A 26,035-nucleotide genomic window follows, 5' to 3' on the forward strand; every position below is an offset into this window, starting at 1 on the left:
TATTTGTATTTTTGTAATGTTTTTAGCAAGTTTGTTTTTGAGTGGCCTTTCAGCTCAACTAATCTAATTAATTTGGAACACGACAATAATTGGAAGATAAGCTGGGCCTAAATCTCTTACGTCGGACGTCGATCACCAAGTTCCCATTAATGTTTCTATAAGTAATCGTCCTAGTTTTTAATTTCCTCTTTCATTAGTCAGACTTTCTAGTAGAATTTTTGGGTGTTATTCCCATTAACTAGCATCATACATATGTAAGCTTTCAGACTGATTTTGATTTGGCAATTCAGTTCTCTTTCGAGGAGTTCTCGCGCCTCCTCACCTCAAATTTACTTCAGAGTTTGGTAGAGGCCTGCGATGTCGTCAGCGATGATACTGCGTGAGTGATAAATATGTTCGCACTATTCGGATATATCATTAGGTTGAAGTTTGTTCTCAGGAACGAAAAGATATGACCATATCGAGTGCCCCGCATAATCCCGCCCCTCTCTATCTCAGAAATTTCGGCATCATTAGATCCGCACTTACTACATTATGTACTCAAATATTCATAATTGTACTACGATTTGCCTTGCGGAGGTGAGGTCGAGAATCGGGTTTGGAGAAGCTGTGAAGCTATACAGCTGTGCTGCGTTCAGCAACCCCTCGAATTCGAATTTTAACGCTGAGAAAATGCTATAATTTTTGAGTCGGGTGTTAAAGGGTTAAAACTGTCAAACACACGCTGAGTGCATAACTGGTTGAATGCAATAGGAATAAAAAATTAAAAATCAAAACAGTTTAAAAATAAATTAATCACGAATTAACTTATACCGGGCAAGGTTAATCTTAAGTTACATAAGTTCATTCCTTCTGTTAAATTTAAGCAGCTGTAAACTATCACACAGCACAACAACAACAAGCGCAACAACTGCAAAGTTGAATTCGAAAATCACGTGCACAAACGATACATATGAAATGGCAGCGACAGCAACAACAATAATAAAACCATGCAGTGCGCCCAAAACAAAGCCACGTATGTAGCTGTAGTTAGTGTAAAAACAACGCGCAACATTTTAAAATTAACATTTTATTTATTTTCTCTATTCTCTGATGTATATAGAGCCCACTTCGCTACCGGTATCTGAGCGTTTACGCTTCTTCACCAATCTCGCCCAAGCGGCCAATCGCTGCGCGTCGAGCTCATACGCGCGCAGTCCACCCCAACGCTACCTTTCTACGGATCGTTGCAGCAGCGTAAACTCTTACAATTACAGCAACAATAACTCCTTCACCTTTTCACCGCGCAGCAGCTATAACGGTGGAAGTAGCACTGGGACTAGCAGCGCTAGCGTAACACCAACACCAATGGATTGCTGTCAATCACCACCGCTTCTCTGCCAGCCGCAACTAATTTCGATTAACGAAATCGATTCAGCGCTGAAAATGAAAGCGAGAACTACTAATAACAGTGACGGTACGCAGAGTGCGCGCAGTGCGGCGCCTACTATTACGCTCTCAAATGGTACACACGAGACATCGGCATTTATTAAATTAACCAAGTCCAGCTCACAAACATCGCTGCCATCAGTGGTGGCGCAACGTTTATTAATGACCACTGCAACAGCGCCAGCGCGTAATACAACGGAAGCGCATGCGATTACTTCGGCATCTGAGCTAACGCCGATTACGCGTCGCATTAAAATGAAATCTGTTGGGAAGCTCCTCTTACCGTACACGTTCCTCAACAATGAACGCAATCACAGCAGCAATAATAATAGCAATGGCGGTAACAGCAATACTAGCGGTAGTAGCAATGATAGCGGCGTTATGAATGGTTACAGCGATGCGTTCGATAATGGTGAGAGTAATAACAATGATGGTGTAAGCAAACCACCACTAGTGAAGAAAATTGGTAAAATTAAATCACCATTCATAGAAAACTGTTTGCAAATGCAGCAAAAAAATCATCAGCTCAATTCGAAATGCATGAAATATGATCATAAATCGACGCCACACAATGCGCTTGCCGCACTTGAAAATAATGTTACTAATGCTGCTGGCGGTGAGCGCGATATAAGTTTGTTAGCTGCGCGCAAGCCATTACAAAATGGTAATGCCGCGCCCGCAACGCCACTAATAACGCACGTCGCCGACAGTGAAAATGACATTCGGCAAGCAGACGCTGGCAAGGAGAATAATTATTGTGAAACTAATGGAGTGCCGTTACTGACGCTCTCACCAACAGCGTCTTCGATTGCCGTTATCGAACAAACAAATTCACCTGTGGTGGAGATGCGTAAGAAATTCACGCGTATTATGAGTAGTTCAACATTATCGACAATGGCACAGCGTCATACTGCGTATGGTCTCAGCAATGGTGGTCTTAACGTGCACGGTAATGGTAGTCTGAGCAGCGGCAATAGCAGCAGCGCGCCAACAACGCCGCGTAACTCGATAATCGACGAGAAATTCGCAAAATATTTTGGTTTAAAACCAAGCACTAGCACCTGCTGCACACCGACAATAACGACTATACCAGCTAATAAAGCAACTATTGATAGTGTACAAAAAGTGAATGACGCGCATCCGCGTCTGCTTGGCGCTGGTGAAACGCGTAATCTCACGCACAACGCAAACAAATCTCCACCGCTACCGCCACCTGATTTTGTTCATACAATAAACGGTAGCGCTGGCGCATCAATGACGATGGAATACGCCAACAACAATCACGAAGAAAGTTACTCCACACCGCTTGAAGCAATTAATCATAATGTGCGCAGTAATTCGAATACACCATATTATACACCCCTAGCGAATGGTTTTTTCGATATAACCGCAACGGTAGCAGCGCCTGGCAGCGCTTTAGATGCATTAAGTAATTCAGTTCAAACAGTAACGGACGGTGCTGTGAATGCGTTACAAAGACGGCGCGACATGGCCAAACGTCCACGCGCCAATACAACTAACAATACATTTACGCCCACAACGTCGAGCGTACAAGCGGCGGCGGCAAGTCCCACGCCTTATGGTACGTCCACTCCGACCACGCCTGGATCAGGACGCACGCGTGCTTTACGTGCGCGTGCGCTTACGCTAACTAATGGTGTGCTGTTGCCGGAAGTGAAGCGTTACGAAGATATTGTTGTGACAATAGAAGAATTTCAATCAGCGTCTAGAGAATTTGAGCGTATATTTTTGGATGTTATTTGATTGCGAGAATGCGCAAGCATAACGAGAAAAATGTGCGAATGTGAAATGTGTTGCGTACCAAAAGGATACATATGTATTTACATATGATTATTTGAAATTTTGTAATATATTGTTAAATTATTATAAATTTGAAAATTAAACCAATATGCAAAATTCTAAAAAAAAAATTGCGCAAAATCCATAAATCATAAGCATAACAAAAACAGCAGAAAGTAAAACTAAAATTAAACAAACAAAAAAGATTTTGAGTTTCAAGTTGGCTAATTAGTGGTTTAGAATTATAGGTGAGGTGGGCATTATTGTTGAAAATATTTCTCAGGGCATGTGAATTTTGTAAACTTTTTGCATTTTTGTTTTTGCGGCGCATTAAAAGAATTTTTTTGAAAAGCAAACAATTACAATTTCAATCAAATTTCTATAAGTCGAAACGTAATTAAAATTCAAAATTATTTCAACTATTAGTAAGAAATTACTTAATCTAATAGTGAAAATAATTTCGGTTTTAAGTCAAAACTACTTTGAATATAGTCGCAAGTTTAGCTAATTTCTAAAACTCTGTTGACTAATTGTCAAAACTCTTTCAGCTGTTAGTAAAAATTATTTCAAAATCTGATCAATGCTATTTTAACTATTAATCAAAACTAATTCTTTTACTCATCGAATTTTTTTTTTTAATATTATCAAAATCTATTCTGAAGTCAAAACTACTTTGATTACTTATAAAAATTATTTCGAGCATTGCCAAGAATATTCGAACCATAAGTCAACACTATTCCGACTATTAGTCAAAATTATTTAGATTACTAAGAAATTTTTTACTATCACTAAAATTTATTTCACGCGCTAGTTAAAACTTTTACTTGTCAAAATACCTTCATATGCTGTCAAAAATATTCCGACTATTAATCAATACTATTTTGATTAATAGACAAAATTATTTCAATTTTATGGTTAACACTATTCGTACTTTTAATCAATCATCTTTTATTCAAAGCTATTTTGATTTTTTCTATCTTTTGCTCTAAAATATTTCGACTTTTAGTTAAAACTAGTTTGATTATTAGTTAAACAAATATCGGTGATTATAGTAAAATTGCTCTAGAATTTTTTTAACGAGTCTTATTTTGGTTATTTGCAAATAATAATAAATAAACTTTTTGCAAGTGGCTGAATGTTAATAAAAACTATTCCGATTAATAGTTAAAATTAGTTTTATTATTACTCAAGGCGACTTATTACTTGATCTGCTTTTCCTTGTCAAAGTAACTTCAAATTTTGTCAAAACCGTTCCGACTATCAACCGATCATCTATTAGCCAAAACTATTTTGACTAGTAAGACATAATTTTTTCGTCTTCTGCTCTAAAATAGTTGGGCTATTAGTTAAAACTATTTCGGTGATTATGGTAATCTTTTTCTCCATTTGTTCAACAAGTCTTATTTTTGTTATTTGCAAAGAATAATAATAATTTTATTGTAAACAGCTTAAGTAAATTTTTTTATTTTTATTTTTGATAAGAAAGACTTGGAAATTTTTTTCAAAAAGTATAAATTTTTTCTACAAGTTTCCATTATTTTGTTGACCTTTGTTTCGAAATTTTTTAGTTTAAAATAGATTTTTGAAAAATCTTTTAGAACAAAAATTTAATTTTTGAATTTTTTGATTATATACATATATTATTTCAGAAATTTTTTTAACTGCGTAATTGAAATAGGTTTTTTACATAAAATTTGTTCATGAAAATTTTATCAATTAATTCCTTTTTTGCAGTTTGTTGTTTTACTTTATTTTGAACAAAAGTAGTTTTTTTTTTTTTTGGAAAAGTATTTTTTAGTTTTTTTATTAAATGTTATCTATTTACCTACAATTGTATGGATTTTTGGTCTTTAGCAACTTTTTTATGATGAAAAAATTAATTTTTTGAGATTTTATTTAGAAAAAATTTTAATTTTTTTACAGAAATATATTGTGGCAATTTTAATGAAATTTCCTCAGTTAAATTTTTTTAGTTCTATTTATTTCGTTTTTTACCCCATATAAAGCGTGAAAAAATGGTTTTATGTAGAACAAAATCTGAAATATCTCCTGAAAAAAAAAAAATTTTCAAAAATCAATCATTCTCGCAAAATATCAAGGAACTTTAAATAAAAAGTTTGAAAATTTTTCTCGAACTCGCGAATTTTTTTTTTCGAAACCGTTTTTAAAATTGGTTTGTATAGTTCCAGTCGCAAATTTCCTAGAAATTTTTCATAAAAATTTGGAAAATACAAAGAGTAATTGCCGAATGATGTTTTTTCTTTTTTTAATTTTTTTATGGACAGTATTATGGACACTGACACTTCTAAATTTTTTTGTTAAGTTAGGCTTCTGTAATTTTTTATTGTTTGTTAATTTTTTTTTGTTTATTGAAGTTTAAATATTTTTTTACAAAAAAATATACAAATTTATATATGTATCTTCTAATTAACGTTTCGAACAATATTTTATTGAATTAGCTTTTGCAAATAGTTCAGTAAATTTTTTGGTTCTTTTTATGGTTTATTTTTTCATTACATGCATACAATTTTGTTAGTAGCGAAGTTCTAGATATGAATCCTACTTAAAAATTAAAAAGCTTTCCTTTTCCCTTTTATTTAGTAACAACTTGAAATTATTTTTGAGAAGCATTTGATATTTTATTTTATTGAATATCAAATGAAGCTATCTGCAGGATTACTACCCTTACAGTTAAATTCTAACTTGGCTTGAATTCTAACTTAACTGAAAACGAAATAATCATTCACATGCCCAACATTTCAACACAAATTAACCATAATTATCACCAAGACATCGATTGTTTTTTTTTCAACTTTTCAAACAATGCTAAAACTTGGTTAAACATAATTTAAAAAAGTGTGGGTATATAATGATATGTATGTTCTTGTTGTAGCGCTCTGTACTTGTAATTGGAGTGGAGGCAAGCGTCTTGACAAAAAATCTATAATGAATAGTTCAAGACAGTTCAATGGCTACTGTAGGCTAGGAAAAATAGCTGAGTGTGAGAACGCCTTCACTGAAGATTCGATTTCGAAAATGTTCTATCTTAGAATTCGTTTGAGTAACAACTAATTACAAACATTGATTTAAGAAGGTCCTATCTTAAATAATTTCAAAACATTTTCAGATGAGTTGGCACGGTTTTCTTCAACCAAACATAGGTCGTCTCTTGCACTCAGCCGTCGATATGACTAAATCTTTTTTATTACTATTTTTCTCAACTTTTTATTACTTAATTTTAATATTTTTTGTTATACGATAATATTGTTATTCTATTACTATTATTTTCGTTTTTCTTAAGCGCTACTGATACAAATAACTTTGAATTATTCCATTTTCATATTCCGAAATCTTCAGTAATATTAAAACATAAAAAAACATATTTCAAAAAAAAAAAAAAAACAAAAAAAAATGGAAACGAACTTGAGTGAAAATTTCGCTAAATGCTAAAAATTATTCATTCATTTACATAAAATATATTGAAGCGGCTGTATTAGCTACTGTAAAGAGCGTATAACACGCAGTCAAAAAGCTAATAAACTAAAAAAAATCTAGAATTTAATAAACTATTTGTAAAGCGTCAAAAACGCAACGATTTACCTGTTTTAAGTTAAAAGTAAACAAAGTCAAAATAAAAATGGAAGAAATAACTATGAAAATATAAAACTGTCAAACTAGAAATAAAAAAAAAAAAAATTTAAAAATCTGTAAACTATCAGAAATTATAAATACCGTTATACAAATGAAAATTTATGTAGTATATTAGTGTTTTATTGTATAATCAGCACCCATAATATATGTATGTATTTTTCGTTTTATGTATATATACGCATTATCAAATTAAAAACAAAAAACATTCTTCATTTTCCTTGAAAAATTTTTCTTTTATTATTGTTTCAATAATTTTCGTCATGAGAACTTTTGTTGGCTAATAGAAGTCACACTACTACGGCTGTCCGTTCGAAAGCCCTTTATCTCAAATTTTTTTTGGAAAACCCTATTTCCGAATCTGTTTCGAAACACCCTGTAACAGCGCATTTATGTCGAAACAGGGTGTTTTTGAAACTAATTCTTGGGCGTTCTTCAACCGGTTATTCTAGAGTTGGGTCTTCGAATAAATTTTCTGATAAAGCATTCTGAAAAAATACTTCCGTTTTATTTATGGGTTTGAACGGAAAGGAGATAACCAAATATTTGGCAAATTGAGAAGTTTTGTCTCTTTGGCTTTAAAAAAGAAGAAGAAAAATTAGTTCGAGACCCTGTAAAGTCTGCGAAATTTCAGTTTTCCTTTGATTATATTTACTTAGAGCGGAATTTACACCGCATTTACAATTCGTTAGTTTAAAATATATCGATAATATTCAGAAATTAAGAAAACGCTGTAAAATTACGAACCTATTCGAAAAAATAAGTTTTAGAGCTAGACATTTCATATCTCGATTGTATGAATTACAGAAGCGGTGGTTGATAAAGCTTCAGAATATCTTTAATAGTCAAAGCGAAACTACGTAAAATATCTGGCTTATAGCTGGCTGGTTCCCAAGCAGGTCCTTCCATTTGCAATATTTCCTGAAGTGTGGAAAAACGAGCCAGGTGAGTCTCAAAAAATACCGAGATAGGGCGTTTTCAAAGCGGCAATAGGGATGAGGTAATTGTTCACTAAGCGGTCGATTTCAGGAAAAGACGTAAGTATTGCTTTCATGCTTTTAAAATTTGTTTTAAATTTATATTAATTTTTTATTTAATTTTTTTTTGTTTCTTTGTTTTTCTGCTTGTCTTTTTATATAAATAATATCGCATGCGATTTTTAAAAGCTATACACCAACAGTGTTCAAACAAATCATAAATATTCCACTTTTTTAAAATAAACTTTAAGAGTACTAACTTTAAAAATCCACTCTTTTCCTCTCTCTCTCTCAACAGCAACATCTCGTTCACCAGCAACAAAATCTGCTTTTCTACCACCACCAACTGTTAAAGGTATACTCAAATCGAAATCGGGTTGCGTCGGCTTCATGCCGATGGATTTAAGTTCAGAGTTAAAGAATCGCTTGAAAAGTTCTACACATGCATCCGTATCGAATTTACGTAAATCGGCAACAACACACGATGCACTTTTCGCTGGACAAAGCGTTGTCGACAAAGAAAATGTTGAGCGCCCAGCTACTTCAAATGCTCGCACAATTGCTGCGCCGACAACAGCGACACCACAACATGATGATGCTGTGAGTTTAGTAAGAAATTTGTCGAGTTTAGGACGTCCACCATTAGGTGGCGCTGGGTCAGGAGGTGTTAGTAGCGGTAGAGATGCGGCTGGTGCAGGCGGTTCGCGTGCTGATACAATCGCATCAACATCGGAAGGTGAAAGTTCGGGTGGTCGTGAAATATCGGAGATAATTAAAAATAGCGCTGCTGCACGTCGACGTAAATTGAATGATGGGTGAGTTTGATGTTAAATAAGAAACAAAACAACAAAATGCTGCCAGCTACTCGTGAATTGCTGTCGATCCCTTTGCCTGCATGCAGATGACACTTTATTGCATTTAACATAAAAAATAAAATATAAAATAATAAAAAACGTGCACTAACTGCATTGCATTGCTGAAAATGTTTAAAATGTTTGATACGTAACTAACTTTTAATTATAATTATTTTTTTTTTCTTAAATTCTAGTTTAAGGAAAATGAATGTATGAAGTCATGTTTTAGAAATTTAATAAAATGATATTTGTAATATTTTTTGCTATAAAACTTAGTAAAAAAATTTAATCATACATATATGTGTGTATCTTTATGTGTACGAAAACCCTTATTCCGTTCCGGTACATGTAAGCATTTAACTTTTTTTATGTGTAATAAATATGTTTACGAATACAGCACTGTAACTAATTCTTAGTAATGATTTATGAAAATTACAGAGAGCTTTCAGAATATAATTTAGTTTTTTTCTCATTAGTAGTAGTGTCCAAACTGAGTAGTTTAAGACATACTTATTCAAGTTTAAAAATCTCCCCCAGTGCTACTGTCGATGGATTCGAGTTTATTACATTTCGTTCAGCTATTGGTTCCATTATAAATTGGTAGCTTAAGCGAAGCAGATTTCACGACTTTTTTCCTTCGATGTATATAGCATACTTTGTAATCCATTATAATTATAATTGATTATCGCTCAGAGATCGACAATCTACTGCGATCGCCACTTGCCTCACATATATTGAATGAGTTCATAGTGTTACCAGAAATTTGCTCAATGACCAAAATGGAAAACCTTATCAGAAACCAGGACCTATGTAATAAAACGATTCCGTCCTGTTGTTGTTGTTGTTGTAGCGATAAGGATACTCCCCGAAGGCCTTGGGGAGTGTTGTCGAGTTGATGGTCCTTTGCCGGATGCAGATTCGGCACGTTCCGGTACCAATCCCGACCGTCTCGGGAACGATTTGTTATGACCACATGCGACCTTCTAGGCCATACCCCCTCCCACCCCCTAGATCCATGAGGAGTTTGGGGTCACCAGAGCCTCGGCTGTTAATGAAACAGGATTCGCCACGGATAGGTGAGGTTGACAATTGGGTTTGGAGAAGCTATGTATTGTGCTGGCAACGTGAAATGGCTGCGCTACACAAACCCCTTGAATCCGGTAATTTAGTCGACTCTTACGACAGGCATACCTACCGCGGGTATATTCTAACCCCCTAACCCGGTGGGGTACGATTGCGTCCTCTTGCCAAACACTACAACTTTTTAGCACCTATGCTACTTGCTGTTTTTTGATTTGATAGCTGTGCCACTCCTAAATCCGCTATTACAAGCTTGGCCTAATATGAAAGCATGTGACGCCTGAAGGCAATGCCCAGTCAAAATACCCATCATGAGCTTCGGCCCCCTCTTTTCAATGATACAAGTAACTTCGTTTATCTGAAGTTTTAAGACCCGCACACGACCTTTGACACTTATTATCAGTCAGTGAGAAGGATAACAATTCCGCGGCCACTTGTATGCAACGCGTCTCCAATATGGTCGACGATTCTAAAAGAAACACACCGGAGGAAACTGCAGTCCACACAAAATACCGCGCTCAGAACTACCACAAGCTGTCTTCTAAAGTCTCCCGAACATCAGAGACACAGAGGCGGGGAGAGAAATGAAATACCCAGAAATCTGGGCATCCCAACAGACATCTGATTGAAGAAGACCCGCCTCATAAGAACTTAAGAAGTTATCTCCGTAAGCACTATAAAGAAATTCTGCACTAGAAAGAAGCGCAAGTAGGCCCTCAGAAACATCCACAAAAAGTCGTCGAATTATTGTGCCAGCATTTGCCCGGTGAAAGGAAAGCAACCTTCCTAGGAAGACGCCCGTCAGACTAGCTTAACTTCAATCTGGATACTGTATTGGGTTAAGCTCTTACATATCCAGAATCAATCCCGACAGACCCTATTTATGTTCCGCTTGTTAAGTCACACTACATACCACCAATCTTATTTTCAGTCGCAATCGAACCAACGCCTCCAACACCCTTATGGTCCAACCCTGTTTGAAAAAGCAGGTTTTCTCGGACTTCGCTTAGAACATATTGATGACAATTTGTGAATGATCGCGCTTAGTGAATGGGGCGAAGCAAAACAACAGTTTTTTAAATCGAAATCGGCTTTGAAAACTGGAAAATGGCCATATATGTATTTTCTGGTTGATCTCACTCAAATACACACTCCTTGTAAAAATTTCATATTATTCGAAAAGAGTAAAAAAAATATTAGCATCTTAACGTAAAATTTTTAATATTTTTCTTTTTTTTTCGTTTTTACATTATAGAAATTGCGAGTTATGCGGTTTTCAAAAGTAGTTAGTTAAATATTGAAATATTCCAAAAGACTTCAAATAACACAAACACATAAAAAACCAAGCTTGCACTTAACACACAAAAAAACATTTTTTTAAGATTCCAGTACAATAAAATATTCTAAAAATGCAATTTTACAAAATTTATATATATGTGTAAATATTTTTTTATTATTATTACATTAAGCAACTACGTCACTAAAGCGAAAACAGCAACAAAATTTTGGCCGTACCAATTGAAACCACAACCAACAACACCTCTTCAGCACGACCAAACTTGAGTATACAAACAAAACTTAATTAGCTTAAACGGAGCACAAGAAAAAGCTTATAAAGATAAAATTGAATGCATAAACGTCCCTGAGAAATGTACTTTATCTCCATAATACTACAAATGTTTATGTATTTGTATATAGAAAAGATGGCAAAAATGCATATATATGTGCTTATACTGAATGCATAAATAGAAATGTATAAAATATTTGTTGTAATAACGAATTCTGTAAACAAAATGTAGTAAACAAGAAACTGAAGTTTTTAACATTTATATTATTAATATAATTTTATAATTCTGTTATGTGTTACATGAAATATTAAATTAAAATAAACAGTTTATTCCTATTTTAATTACAAACATAAATTCAATAAAACATAAAAAAAAAATTATTAATAAATATTTACGTTTTTTTCGGTGAAAAATTTTCATGAAATTGTGTTATAATTCGACTTATTTTTTGGAAACGAAAAAAATTTAAATATTTTATAGCGCTGCTTGCTTTTCCCGCTTTCAACAACACTAATTTACAAACTACTGTTATTAACCGTATCTACTAATCACGTAAGTCCTATTTAATTATATTAAACTTGTGAATACATACCGTTGGCTTAATTCACAAAGACTCTAGCCAACAGATTTTTCGAAACTGCGTTTTTCGCAGATTCTGGTATGGCATATCAGCATAAACTCTTCGTTAAAATTTGAATTTATTGGAGCCAATTACAACGGAGATATGGCACTCTTAAAAAGCCATATCTGCATATGTGACGTGGAATCATGAAAGGGACCTATTGTGCGAAAATACCGTTGTTCGCTTTTTGAGTGATTCTTATAGGAAATTTAACGCTCTTTCCAATGGAACAAACCGCAGTTTTCTATCTTTCTCAGTTTTTTCACTAATCGCATTTAAAGCCAAATCGGACCACAAATACTATTTTTGAAATATTTCGATCCATGCGCCACCTATCGGAGTTTTTTCTTCTTATTATTGCATTGTCATCGGGTTCTGAACTATATTCCAAGTTCCAAGCTTGTAGCTTATCGGGAAGTTACTTAAATTTTAATTACAAAATTCGTTCGCAACGGCCGGCCGCTACACAGAGTGAAGCTAAACAAAAACTTTAAACGCCTTTTTCTCGAAAACTTGTTTTCGCACAACAGATCCCTTTCATGATTCCAGGTCACATATAGTGAATGTGAAAATTAAACGTTTTTTGCTTCTCTTGTAAAATTTTAAATTTGTTGGTTACAGCCTTTGTGAATTGATCTAACGATACATACAAATATGATTGATTTCATATGAAATGGACGAAGGGGTGGCAACTGGCAGAAATAGTTTTGGATGAGTTTATAAATAAATTCCCTTCAGAGTTTAGCCTCTCAATTTTCAAAATGTCAATATCTTCTAATTTCAAAAAAACAATTATGAGAAACCTATACCCATTGTAAAGGTCTACAAGTAGGATATGCAGATACACAGCCACGCTCATCTGATAAAATGCTTGTTCTTGTTCGTTTTTTTTTTGTGGATGTTATTTGGCACTGTTGTACTTCTTAGGTCCAAGAAAAGTGTAGTAGCTGCTAACGAAAACTGCGTAAAATTTTTATTGTAAAATTACAAAGAAATATCCTTATTTACTTTCAAACGAGCACTTAATTACATCTCTCTTTAAAATCCATAGGTTTTGGACAATTTTAATTACCAAATTAACAAAAACCTTCGTGTGCATGTGAGTGAGAGTTCTGACTGTTCCCTTAATCCTGAAGATCTTAACGCAGCTTTTGTGAGTCAAGTTAACCCGTCTTGTGTTAATACCTGTTTCCCAACCCCTTTCTTATATGTGGTTCCTGTTTGTCAAGTCTTTGAGTTTACATCTGTTTCGGAACTTGATGTGGTGAGATGCATAAATAAAATAAGGTCGAACGCAATCGGTCAGGACAATATACCGCTCAAATTTGTTAAAATAATTGCCCCCTATATTCTTCCTACATTGACGCATATTATGAACCACAGTATTTCTACCTCCGGCTTCCCTGATATGTGGAAGGTTGCCACGGTTATATCCGTTGCAAAAACTAAGTTTGCAGATTGTCCTAGTGACTTTCCACCTATCAGCATTTTGCCAGCACTCTCGAAAGTCTTTGAGATATTGTTTTCGGAACAAATTCAAGACCATGTTAGCAAACATAGTCTGCTATCACCATTCCAGTCAGGCTTCCGATCATAGCATAGTTGCTCCACGGCTATCATAAAAATTTTAGACGACATCAGGGCACCCTTTGACAAAAACCAGTTGACTTTATTATGCCTATTTGACTTCTCAAAAGCCTTTGACTCTGTAAACCATGACCTGCTGTATTTAAATTTAAAATTTAAAAAATTATTTTGGTTTTGATGACTCCGCAGTGTGGCTCATGCGAAGTTATTTGACGGGTAGATCCCAGCTTGTCAAAGTTGGCTCCGAAACTTCAGGTCTAAAACCACTATTGGCAGGGGTACCCCAAGACTCTATCTTGGGTCCACTACTATTTAGTATTTTTATTAATGACATATTTAATGCATGTCAGCATGCTCATATGCATGCCTATGCTGATGATGTCCAACTATATTTGTCGGGTAATCATGAGGGGACAAATGATTTATGCTCAAGATTGAATAATGACTTAACATCCATATTTGAATGGGCTAGGAAAAATGACTTATACCTGAACAGTGAGAAATCGCACGTGTTGCCTATATCTAAAAAACGAATAAGTTTCTGAAGTATTCCGCCTTAACGCGTTGCCAGTAAATGTATCCAACTCGTTTCAAAGGTGACTAATCTTGGTTTTGTTATTAACATGACGTTGACCTGTGATGATCATGTAAATTCGGTGGTTAAAAAAGTATACAATACCTTAAGAAACCTACGAATGTCTGCTATTTATACTCCTGTCAATGTTAGAAGAAAACTTGCAATTCAATTGATTATGCCGATCATTTGCTACTCTGAGCTAGTGTACAGTAAACTGAGCTCCCAGTCTGCTCATAAAATTGTAGCATTTAATCATGTTACACGTTATGTATTCGGCTTAGCTAGATTTGATCATATATCCAGCTGGAGAGCGCGTCTACTGGGCTGTGAAATCTCCGAATATCTGAAAGCTAGAAACAGCATTTTCCTTTGTCAACTTATCATGTATAAGGAGCCTAGTTACCTATATGATAAGCTAATTTTCCCAAGGTCTGCTCGAATCAACGACCTAATAGTACCAACTTATAACTATCTAACATCTGGACGGCTATTCTTTGTCAATGCTATTCGCCTATGGAACTCTATTCCAGTATCAATTCGTAGCAGTATAAATAAAAGCAACTTTAAAAATGTTCTTTATGCTCATTTTAGTTGAAACCATTATACTTCTTGAGTTTTCGCCATCAATATGTGTAAGTGTAAACAATGTTTTATTATTGAATTTAATTTGTTTATTTTAGATACTTTCTTAATTTACTTCTCTATGTTTAATATGATAATTTAACCTACATTACCCTCTGTTATTACTTTTGTTTTTTATCATTGCGATTTATCTTTTTGTTGTGCTATAAAAGATCCTAGATCTTATTGTACTAATACTCTTTGCAATAAATGAAATGAAATGATACTTTATTACAGGGGACGATTGCTAAAACACACGCTACCCAAGGCCGTCGGTTCTATGTACCGGAGCGACTCGGGATTTTTCCCGACCAAGGACCGCCATTTCAGTGTAACCCTATTTAATTTGTTGCGTCCCTCCCACAAATTGTCATCCTCCCAGCAGCTCCTTGCAGCGGGACTGCTCCATATTCTCTTGCTCCGGGAAGCTATCGAACCCACTCCAGGTCCGTCTCCTGACCACGGTCCTGAGAAATGGTTTTGCAGCATCTGCCGCAAAAAATCTTTTTAGGGTGGTCATACTCCTGTCAGTGTGTCTCGTGTAAGGGATGGTTGTATCGGACAGGTTGTTCTGGGCTAGATCCCAAAACCAAACGTCCACGTAACATCTATAAATCTTTTGTGGCTCCTTGCTGTTCACGCTCTAGGACGTCCCGTAGTTTGCGCCTTAGCGGCCCCACTACCTTCCAGCAGCCCGCTGCTCAGCAAGCCACAACAAGTACCCGCTCCTGGCCCCACGGCGCCACCAACTCATACGGCTGCTCCCACTCATACCTACAATATAATAATAATATAATATATAGTAGAGTCGGGAACAATGCCGACGTCTCCCCCTATACACTTCAGAATTCTGCAGGGAAGATCACGGAGATAGTCGAATTCATGAAGCGGAACAACATCCGCATTGCTGCGATTCAAGAGACTAAACTCACAGCAAGATCTGCACTGCAGACCTGTTCTGGGTATAATGTCCACAGAAAAGATCGCGAGAGCGGAAATGGAGGCGGCCTCGCGTGTATCATACATCACTCTGTGCAATATCATATATTTGATCCCGGCATCGACCGCAGGGACAGTGTCTTAGAACGTCAAGGCTTATCTGTCCGGTCAGGCGATGCAAACCTAGAAATCATCAACATCTACATCCCTCCTGCCACCTGTTACCCCAGTGGATATCGCCCTAATATCAGCGCCTTACTCACTGGCAACAATCACATTATCTTAGGCGATTTCAATGCCCATCACGATCTATGGCATTCAAACTTGCGGGCGGACAGTAGGGTTGAGATGTTGGCGGATCAAATAGAAGAAACGACGTTCTGCACAATAAACGGAGACGCCCCCACACGTATGGTAGGAAGCTGTCACAGTTCGCCGGATATTTCAATCGTGAGCGCAGAACTCGTAAACTGCGTCAACTGGCAGCCGATGGTAACATTGGCATCCGACCACTTGCAACAACAACCACTTGCACATACTTATTTCGCTCGAGCGTACCGCCGACTTCACCGTCACAGAAAAACGCACTTTCATAAACTTCAAAAAAGGAAAGTGGGATGAATACAAATCCTTTACAGACAACCGCTTTGCTGCCTTCCCTATCCCGACTGATGCCCGCCAAGGGGAGCGTGCTTTCCACAAGGTCATTGAACCCGCCTCGGCACGTTTCATTCCCGCCGGTAGAATTCCCGAAATTCGGCCCACTTCCCGGCGGAGGCCACAAATTTAGCGAGAACGTGAACCAGAAAGCGCTCGCGCGTGTCGGCAGAAAGCGGTCGCACATTTTTTCGCATCCGACAGCACTTTATCGCCAAAGGCGATGGAAACTTTGTCATTGTGTCTAGACGAATTCGATAGGGACTGTACGGTGGTCCAAAGTTTACCTCCACCGGGAGAGAGGTTACAACCGCTTAGAGGCTCCTCCCATTTCGCCCGCCTGTGTTCATCCACAAGCAATCTGATGCGTTGGTTTATATCCCTTATTTGGGGGTCGCCGGGATCGAGCTGTCTTATAAGGTCACGTTCTCTCGCTAAATTTGCGAACTCCGCCGGAAAGTGGGCCGAATTCTACCGGCGGAAATGAAGCCAGCCGAGGCGGATTCAATGACGTTGCGGATAGCAAGCTCCCCTTGACGGGCATCAGTCGGGATAGGGAGGGCAGCAAAGCGGTGGTCTGTAAAGGATTTGTGCCACTTTCCTTTTTTAAAGTTTATGAAAGTGCGATTTTGTGTGACGATGAAGTTGGCGGTACGCTCGAGCGAAATAAGTATAGGCAGGTGGTCGAATGCCAATGTTACCATCGGCTGCCAGTTGACGCAGTTTACGAGTTCTGCGCTCATGATTGATATATGCGGCGAACTGTGACAGCTTCCTACCATACGCGTGGGGGCGTCTCCGTTTATTGTGCAGAACGTCGTGTCTTCTATTTGATCCGCCAACATCTCACCCCCACTGTCCGCCAGCAAGTTTGAATGCCATAGATCGTGATGGGCATTGAAATCGCCTAAGATAATGCGATTGCTGCCAGTGAGTAAGGCGCTAATATTAGGGCGGTATCCACTGGGGCAACAGGTGGCAGGAGGGATGTAGATGGTGATGATTTCTAGGTTTGCATCACCAGACCGGACAGATAAGCCTTGACGTTCTAAGACACTGTCCCTGCGGCCCATGTCGGGATCAAATATATGATATTTCACAGAATGGTGTATGATAAACGTGAGGCCGCCTCCATTTCCGCTCTCGCGATCCTCTCTGTGGACATTATACCCAGAACAGGTCTGCAGAGCAGATCTTGCTGTGAGTATTGAAAAATTATTTTTTAATTTGGAAAAGAAGAAAATTTCGATTCCAAATTCAAAAAGAATTTTTAATTTGTAGAAAAATTAATAAACAATTATTTATTAAATTTTATTTCAAAATAGTTTATAATATTTTTGATCATAGACTGAATAAACTAAACTAAAAACAATTACAAAACAAAATTGCAAATAAACAATTCTACACAAATATGCATACATCAAAGAGTTCACATTAAATTTATTAAATAATTAAAATACAAATAACAAATATAACTTATAACTACAAACAAAAAAATTTCATTTTCATTTCAGTTTTATTACTAGCGCAATTTTAACGGTTGACTGCAGCTGTTGAATATTATCATATTAACTTCATTGCATCGTATTTACGGAAAAAGTAAAAGAACAAAACTTTAGCAAACATATTTATTTAGCAATCGGCGATTGTGTTGAAGTCAATGATATATATGTATTGAATTCACAATATAGTGGTTCCTCACTGTTACTACTACTCCCTTTAGCAGTTGTTAAATTTAGGTCTTCAATGCTCATCTCTTGCGGTCCAGTGGTGGAATCTGCTAAACTCATCGATTCTGAATTAATATTTACATAATCGATTAAACCTGGTTGTGCACCGCTCCTTAATGGCTGCACTAGCTCTGCATATTCCTGACCAGCTAACTCTTCAGTATTTTTTGTACTTGGTAGCGAATTGGATTTTATTGGACTTTTGGTTAATAAGGTACTCTTAACAAGATCAGTGCGATTCAAGATTATACTCTGGCTCTGACTTAATGGCTGTATTGGTAGGATATCAGATGGCGTGTGCACTATTGGACTATCATGGAGTTCCGCCATCATTTCTTCAACATTTAATACAACCGATGCTAGTGTTGCTTGTTTTGCTAAATCCTCTTGTTGCACAATGTTATCATTTACTACTAAATCTTCCATGTTATCACTTCTAGTATTGTTTAGTTCGTCATCAATGTCAGCAACAACATCATCATTATCACTACTTTTTTCACTTCTATGATCTTCAGTCATATCATTTGCAAGATTATCAGTAATATCTATAATTGTGTCATCCTCTACTTGTCCTATTGATAATTGTTCATTTCCCTTGGGAAGCTGCTGCTTTCTATCATATTCCCAAACAGCTAACCGCATTAAATTTTCTTTCTTCAGCTCACACCACTCTCTTTCACGCTTCATGCGTATATCTCGTTCGTCATATAGACACACGTCCTTGTAGCGATGTACTGCTTTTACCAGAAGTTTTTGGGTTTTTTCCTTTGTCCAACGTTGTATACGTCTTTGGCGTGTAAATTGATTAACGAAGTCTTGTACTGGATTCCAACGATACATTAACACGCGACTGCGCAGACGTAGGCATAATTCTTTTAGACCGTCCTCGTCAATTTTACGCTCCAAATCTGTACGTGTGGGTATCTAATTGAATGCAAAAAGTAAATTTTGTTATTTTTGGGGAATTTTGTAAAAGCGAGAGTATGTAGAACGATTTTTCTGTTTTTTATGGTCTAGTAGCGGTTGACATTTGCCCAGAGCGGAGAAATCTAAAACTCCTGTTGCATTCGCAAAGCTAATGTGGCAAAGCGACTGAATTCGTACCTTTCCAAAATGGTTTGATCTATCACCAACCATTCAAAAATACCGGGAAACTCGACGAGTGATGAAATAGCCGTCATCCGATACAGTTACAAATCGCTACTATACAGCGAGATAAGAGGCTTGAAATATTTCCACGGTAGGCATGCAAGTCGTAAGATGCGCCTAAAGTTCACAGATCCGAACATTCGAGGGGTCTCTGTGGCAGTCGGATGACTATCACATTCATATAAATGCTCATATCCGTATTATTCGCTAAGCTTCCGGAGTTAAGAAACTTCCTCTTGTTGTTGTGTTAACAGTGCTTCGCCCGATTCAATGGGCGCGACCATTCACAAATTGTCATCAAAGTCCTCTAACGGGAGTCCAAGGGAACTGACTGTTTCAACAGGGGCGGACCATAGGTTGGTGTTCAATAAGTGTGATAATTCACAAAGTGTCATCTAACGGAAGTCCAAGGAAGCTTGCGCTTTCAATAGGGTTTGACCAAAGAGACATGGCTGTTAGAAGTGAATTGAAAAGAAAGTTGGTGTCATGTGGGTACATATTACAGAGGATATATATTGGGATTCTCGAGTTTAATTCAAGATATGTAAGAGTTTAACTTATTACAGTGTCCAGATCGAAGTTGTGCCAGAGTGACACGCCTTTCATTGGAAGTCTGATTTCTCTTCTTTGTGTTTTGGGTATTGGACTCTGAGAATGGGGTTCGCCGTTCATTTATCGGCATTAGACTTTACCGCGTATTTGTAGATGAGGCTAAAGACCTTTGTATGCATTGAAACGGCTGAATTGTTGTGTGCGGGATCTCTTGGTAGTGCTTTCGGAGTTGTCTAGTTTAGTTCAGTTTGTTCAGTCTATGATCAAAATAAACCTACGGATTATATACAAGGTTATTAAAACTATATAAACAACTTATAACTATGTAATAAACGAAAATAATAGAAGATGAGATATATTTACATAAAATAAAATAAAATATAAGATAGATATAAATTAAGTTAAAGGCATAAGTTCAGTGTTAACTTGAAAATAGAAAAATTATTAAAAAAAATCCGTGAGAGTTTATTAAATTTAGTAAGTGCGCAAAAAATCGGGTCGAAATTGCTTATTATTGCAATCACTCAAGAAAAAATATAATAATGTTCGAGGACTCCTAGTAAATGCGACCTCCGGGATAACTGAACAATCCGAAGAGCCAGCAATGAGATCATAGACAAACATTACCAGATGTACAACTCTCCTGATTTCAAGGGGTTGGAGATTGGCAAGCTTGCAGCAGGAGTAATAGGATGGAATTGAGTAGTCAAGGTCAAGACAAATTAAACAAAACCGAATACATTTTCTTTGAATCCTTTCGATTCTGGCGGATTGACAGCTATGAATACAATTCCAGACAACCGAGGTGTATTCTAGTTTTGAGCGTACTAGAGAAATATGTATACTTCCTAGTAGAGTTTCTGTAAGCCTTCGGAAGCACTTAACAAATATGATTATGAAAGAAAAAGTAGTGTCAAAGACAACAACCAAATCAACAAATTCTTTGGCAGAAGCCAGTTGCCTAACTGAGATAACATAGAGCGTAGTTTGTAAGATAGATAACTTAGAAAGAGATAAGTGAAGAGATTATTGCCATTAAACCAATCAGCAAGATTATTTCGATCGTTTTAACGGAGCAAGGAGTCCGACATTAATTTAACGAAATATTTTATGATCATCTGCATATGAAATTAAAGCAAACCAATATCATAATAAAAAGCACAAACAAAAGAGGTCCAAGAATGCTACGCAGGGGCATTTCGGACGTTGCAAAAAAAGGGTAGGTCTTACAGTGCTCGATTTCGACAAAAAGATATCTGATACATTTTCGACAAATAAGATTTTAACCATGATAAAAAGGCAGAATAAGATCCAATACACTAGAGTTTATATAATAGGATTTTGTGTGAAATTTTAGCGAAAACTTTTGAAAAATAAGTATACATATGTATATGGTATCTACCTGGCAACCATCCTTAAACGGAGAGATGCAAAAATCGTAAAACGACGCTAGGTTAGTAACAGTAGAGGGGGCAGCACCAAACCATATCGACGCGGTTCATCAGCGTTCCTTTATGATTTTTTTTAAAAAACTTTCGGCATACTGTGAGTTTGAAAATAGGAGACATCATTTTTGTTTGAATATCTATCCATCAATAAAAGTGCCGGAAGACACAGATACATATATTGAAGATATGCAGATGGGAGTACACAAAGATAGACTACAGTACCAGATGTCAGGGATTTAAGGGGTTGTGTAGCGCAATATATAGCTTCTCCAACCCAATTGTCAACCTCACCTTCGAGCGGCGAATCCCGTTTTACTAACAGACGAGGCTCAATGGGTGTAGAGGGAGGGATGGCCTGAAGGTTTAATGTGGCCATATAAATCGTTCCCGAGATGGTCGGGCTAGCACCTTAATAGTGCTGTTACCGGAGCGTACCGGATCTGTATCCGGCAAAGGACCATCACATCGATAACACTCCCCAAAGCCTTCGGGGAGTAACCTTATCGCTACAACAACAACAACAATGTCATTACTGCCACACACACACAGAAAGAGTTTAAGGGCATGGCATTGCTATTTTAAAGCGGATCGGGCATCTTTATTTTTGTTTGGAAAATTAAAGTCGCAAATATAGTCTCACTAACTTTCCCACATTACATAGGTAACACCAAAGAAAAAGTCCTCTGCTAAATGATTTTTTTTGACGTCTCCTTATATCCCTAGGCGCAGGCGCATTAATTAGATGTCTGTAAAAATTTCGGCGGGATGGCCTAGAAGATCGGATGTTGTCATAACAAATCGTTCCCGAGATGGTAGGGCTTGGTACCGGATCTGCATCCGGCAAGAGGCCATCAACATCGATAACACTCCCCAAGGCCTTCGAGGAGTGTCCTTCTCGCACCAACAACAGCACCTACAACATGGGAGGGGAAAAACCTATTACCGTGCAGTAATCGGCCTAGGAAACACTGGGAACTACTTCTGGTGGGGAAGGGAGCTTCGAGATAAAGAAATTAAGCAAAACTTAGGATAGGGCACCACCCTGAATTAAACCTTGTTTACTTCTTCTTGGTTTGGCTGTTCTGTTCCTAACCTGCCGACCACTCAGATAGTATGCGGTCCACCTTTTAAAACAATGTGGAAGAATATAACTTTCCAAATCCTCCAGTAATGTATAGTATCTGACTTTATCAAAAGTTTTGACAAGTCTAACGCCTCTATTGTGGGGTTTTTGATACAAATCAAAACTTAGATATTTGCATTTGAAGTTGGCGATTTTCATGTGGTTGTTGTAATGTTTGTACCCACAAAAATAATTGTGAACATAAGCGTTTTGGGCGGATATAGTTTTGGTCTCCAAACCGGTGGTGGATCCACCCAGGGTAATTTTTTATAAGCGCGGCCAAAGGCCGCCAACGCAGAAAGGTGTTCTGCGCAAAAATACTGTGGATACCACCCCCGGTTTTGGAGGTACCCGCGGGTCTTTTTTAGGTTTTTCGTTAATAACTTTTGAACTAGTTAATTTTTATTTTCCGCCTTCGGATTATTAATATTGATGTCAAGACGCGTCGTTTGATACCTCTCTCGTTATTTTTGGACGCGTATTAGCAATGACATGCTGGCGTAAAGAATTAGCTTATTTAGATATGCTGGTTGTTGTTCTTGTAGGAGCAATGATTCAACCCGTTTAATAGACTACACTTAATACTTGAGGTAAAAATCCTCTAAAGGACCAAGGAAAGTAACAGTATCGAGAGGATTGACCAACAAAGAAATTGCTGGTTTCCCATTTCAATTGATTATATGGTTTGTGCAATATGTGGAGATTGGAATGAAGTACATACCACACTTATGGCAGGTGTGATCCTGGTTGCAGTTGCAGTTCTATGCTTCTATATCATTTTGATTTTTTGTGCCGGTATACGATGATGCCATTGTTATTCACATAACAGGGAAGACGCTTAGACCATTTATATATTGCAGTTAGTTTTTTAGTTTTTTAGTTCCCTCAAACGCAAGCGAGCGCAAAAATGGCAATAGTCTAGTTGAGGGATCGACTGCTAATACGATACCAAAAATATTGAGAGGTGTCAAACGACGCGTCTTGACATCAGTATTAATAATCCGAAGGCGGAAAATAAAAATTTTAACTCGTTTAAAAGATATTAACGAAAAACCGAAAAAGAGCCGCGGGCACCTCCGAAACCGGGGGTGGGATCCATTGTATTTTTGCGCAGAACACCTTTCTGCGTTCTTTTGAACGCGTTAAAATTTTTATTTTCCGCCTTCGGATTATTAATACTGATGTCAAGACGCGTCGTTTGACACCTCTCTCGATATTTTTGGTAGCGTATTAGCAGTCGACCCAACTAGACTATTACCCGCGTATTTTGACACCTCTCTCTATATTTTTGGTAGCGTATTGGCAGTCGACCCCTCAACTAGACTTTTACCGCAAAAATTTTAATGAATGTACGTACAAAATCCTCGACAAACGTTTTATATAAGCTCGGAAACTTTCGCCTTCTCTCATCACTTATGCCGTACTCCTCCATTACTCTTTCGACGGTAAGATCCTCCACACGGAAAATCATATTATTTAAATCTATTTCCATTTATAAACTTTTATTAATTTGCAAATTAACTTGGCGGAAATAAAAATAAACCGTTCACAACTCACAACAAATCGTAAATAAATGACATTCCAACACTGGTATGACACACAAAAACAGTGCTGCAGTTTTTAAGTTTGAGAATGCAGGGAAAATTAAATATGTACTTACGTACTGTTATGTGTGGTATTTTAATATGGTGCTGTGGGATTTGAAAAACTGAAAATGTGCATATGCGAAGAGAATAGGTATTTCTAGTCCAAGGCGAATCTATACCAGGTGGTGGCAAAGCGAATTCAGTCAATTCACCGTGTAGGTGAATGTCAAGCAAGGCGAATCCATACCAGGTGGTGTCTAAGCGAATTCAACCAATTCGCGTGCAGAAGAATGTCAAGTCAAAAGAAAATTTTCATAGATTTCGATTTACTGACATTTTGTTGTACAAGGCTTTTTATGGAAAATTATCAAGAAGACGCAATCAGCTGATGGGATAACACCACCTGTAATGAATTCGCCTTGTTCTAGTCTCTTTGGTATCAATGGTGTTATCCAATCAGCTGATTGCTGGTCATAGATTTCGATTTACTGACATTTTGTTGTACAAGGCTTTATATGGAAAATTATCAAGAAGACGCAATCAGCTGATGGGATAACACCACCTGTTATGAATTCGCCTTGTTATAGTCCCTTTGGTATCAATGGTGTTATCCAATCAGCTGATTGCCGGTCAGCTTGGTCTTGTCCAAGGCGAATCCATACCAGGTGGTGGCAAAGCGAATTCAACCAATTCGCCGTGCAGAAGAATGTCAAGTCAAAAGAAAATTTTTATTGATTTCGATTAACTGACATATTGTTGTACAAGGCTTTGTATGGAAAATTATCAAGAAGAAGCAATCAGCTGTTGGGATAACACCACCTCTACTGAATTCGTCTTGGTCGTGTCGTGTGGTAACACTGTCGCTAGCTGTGCTTAGCTCCATATGCAAAGAATATTTTGTCGCTACATTTCGGGTCGTGTAATGTGCATGAACCTTTATTAGGTTGGCTTGTAAGGGCCCAAACACATTCGTCGTTTGGCTTTGCCGCTAACGATGCGTCATAACTTCGCTTTTTTAATGGCATTGTTCTCAATACACAAACAACGGAATCGCAAGGCCAAAGTAACGCAAAGAAACTCAAAAACTTACGTTTTGATGGCGTTGTTATTCATATCATGAAATTTTACGAAATGCTTAAATTCTTGTTTCTTCCCAATTAAATTAAATTTTCAAAATAGTTTTATATGCATGTAAAAAAATGTTTATTGTACATGTTGTTGTTGTTGTTGTTGTTGTTGTTGTAACGATAAGGTTGCTCCCCGAAGGCTTTGGGGAGTGTTATCGATGTGATGGTCCTTTGCCGGATACAAATCCGGTACGCTCCGGTACCATAGCACCATTAAGGTGCTAGCCCGACCATCTCGGGAACGATTTATGTGGCCACATTGAACCTTCAGGCCATTCCCTCCCTCCCTACCCCCAAGTTCCATGAGGAGCTTGGGGTCGCCAGAGCCTCGTCTGTTAGTGAAACAGGATTCGCCGCGGATAGGTGAGGTTGACAATTGGGTTTGGAGAAGCTATATATTGCGCTGGCAACCTAAAAGGTTGCGCTACACAGCCCTTTGAATCTGGTATTTTAGTCGCCTCTTACGACAGGCATACCTACCGCGGGTATATTCTGATCCCCTAACCCGCTGGGGTAGTTTATTGTACATCGTTTAGCGTGGTGTCCAAAACACTAACAAAAAGCACAAGAAATTTTCTAATTTTCCTCTTGTAAGTCAAACTTAAAAATTTTTAAGTTATTGCACAGATTTTATCGCGGGCTTGGCGACTAAATTAAAAAAAAGTAACGGATATTTGTCAAAAAAGGTTGGAAAGGTTCGAAAATGTTCAAAAAAGGTTCGGTGTTAGCAACAGGCCAAATACATAAAATTGGGTCTCTATCTTAAAGTTAAAGTTAAAGTCAAAGTTAAAGTTAAAGTCAAAGTGGAAGTTAAAGTTAAAGTGAATGTTAAAGTGAAAGTTAAAGTTAAAAATAAAGTTATAGTTAAAGTTAAGATAAAGTTAAAGTTAAAGTGAAAGTTAAAGTTAAAATTAAACTTAAAGTCAAAGGTAAAGTTAATGTTAAAGTTAAAGGCAAAATTA

The 26,035-nt window shown here is 37.1% G+C and overlaps 2 protein-coding genes across 29 annotated transcripts in view; one reads left to right on the forward strand and one right to left on the reverse strand.

Annotated features, from left to right (window-relative positions):
• LOC137251880 (supervillin-like) overlaps positions 1-26,035 on the forward strand; it is a 505,292-nt gene that overhangs the window by 166,634 nt on the left and 312,623 nt on the right. For 26 of the 27 annotated variants that reach the window (XM_067786789.1, XM_067786791.1, XM_067786794.1 and 23 more), the window contains one exon: positions 8,152-8,668. In XM_067786789.1, the coding sequence (XP_067642890.1) occupies positions 8,152-8,668 (517 nt within the window). Of the gene's footprint in view, positions 1-1,102; positions 7,106-8,151; positions 8,669-26,035 lie in introns of those variants that run through there. The other variant, XM_067786812.1, reaches the window with a different exon arrangement.
• cav (caravaggio) lies at positions 17,626-23,927 on the reverse strand. 2 transcript variants are annotated; one of them, XM_067786836.1, is made up of 2 exons: positions 23,718-23,927; positions 17,626-19,012 (listed from the first exon to the last, which is right to left on the reverse strand). In XM_067786836.1, exons 1-2 carry the CDS (start codon positions 23,850-23,852, stop codon positions 17,987-17,989), a joined length of 1,161 nt encoding a protein of 386 aa, XP_067642937.1. In that variant the 5' UTR covers positions 23,853-23,927; the 3' UTR covers positions 17,626-17,986. The 2 variants fall into 2 exon arrangements, with proteins under 2 accessions (XP_067642937.1, XP_067642938.1); XM_067786837.1 differs by lacking the exon at positions 23,718-23,927 and adding an exon at positions 23,082-23,614.

The sequence above is a fragment of the Eurosta solidaginis genome, chromosome 5 (assembly GCF_040869045.1).
Source record: "Eurosta solidaginis isolate ZX-2024a chromosome 5, ASM4086904v1, whole genome shotgun sequence".
NCBI lineage: Eukaryota > Metazoa > Arthropoda > Insecta > Diptera > Tephritidae > Eurosta > Eurosta solidaginis.

Excerpts from the sequence above, each read along its gene's own strand:
- cav (XM_067786836.1), bottom strand. The coding sequence starts at position 23,852 with ATGGAAATAGATTTAAATAATATGATTTTCCGTGTGGAGGATCTTACC. Across the intron at positions 19,013-23,717 it reads AAACGTTTGTCGAGGATTTT|ATACCCACACGTACAGATTT; the intron begins GTACGTACATTC and ends GCATTCAATTAG.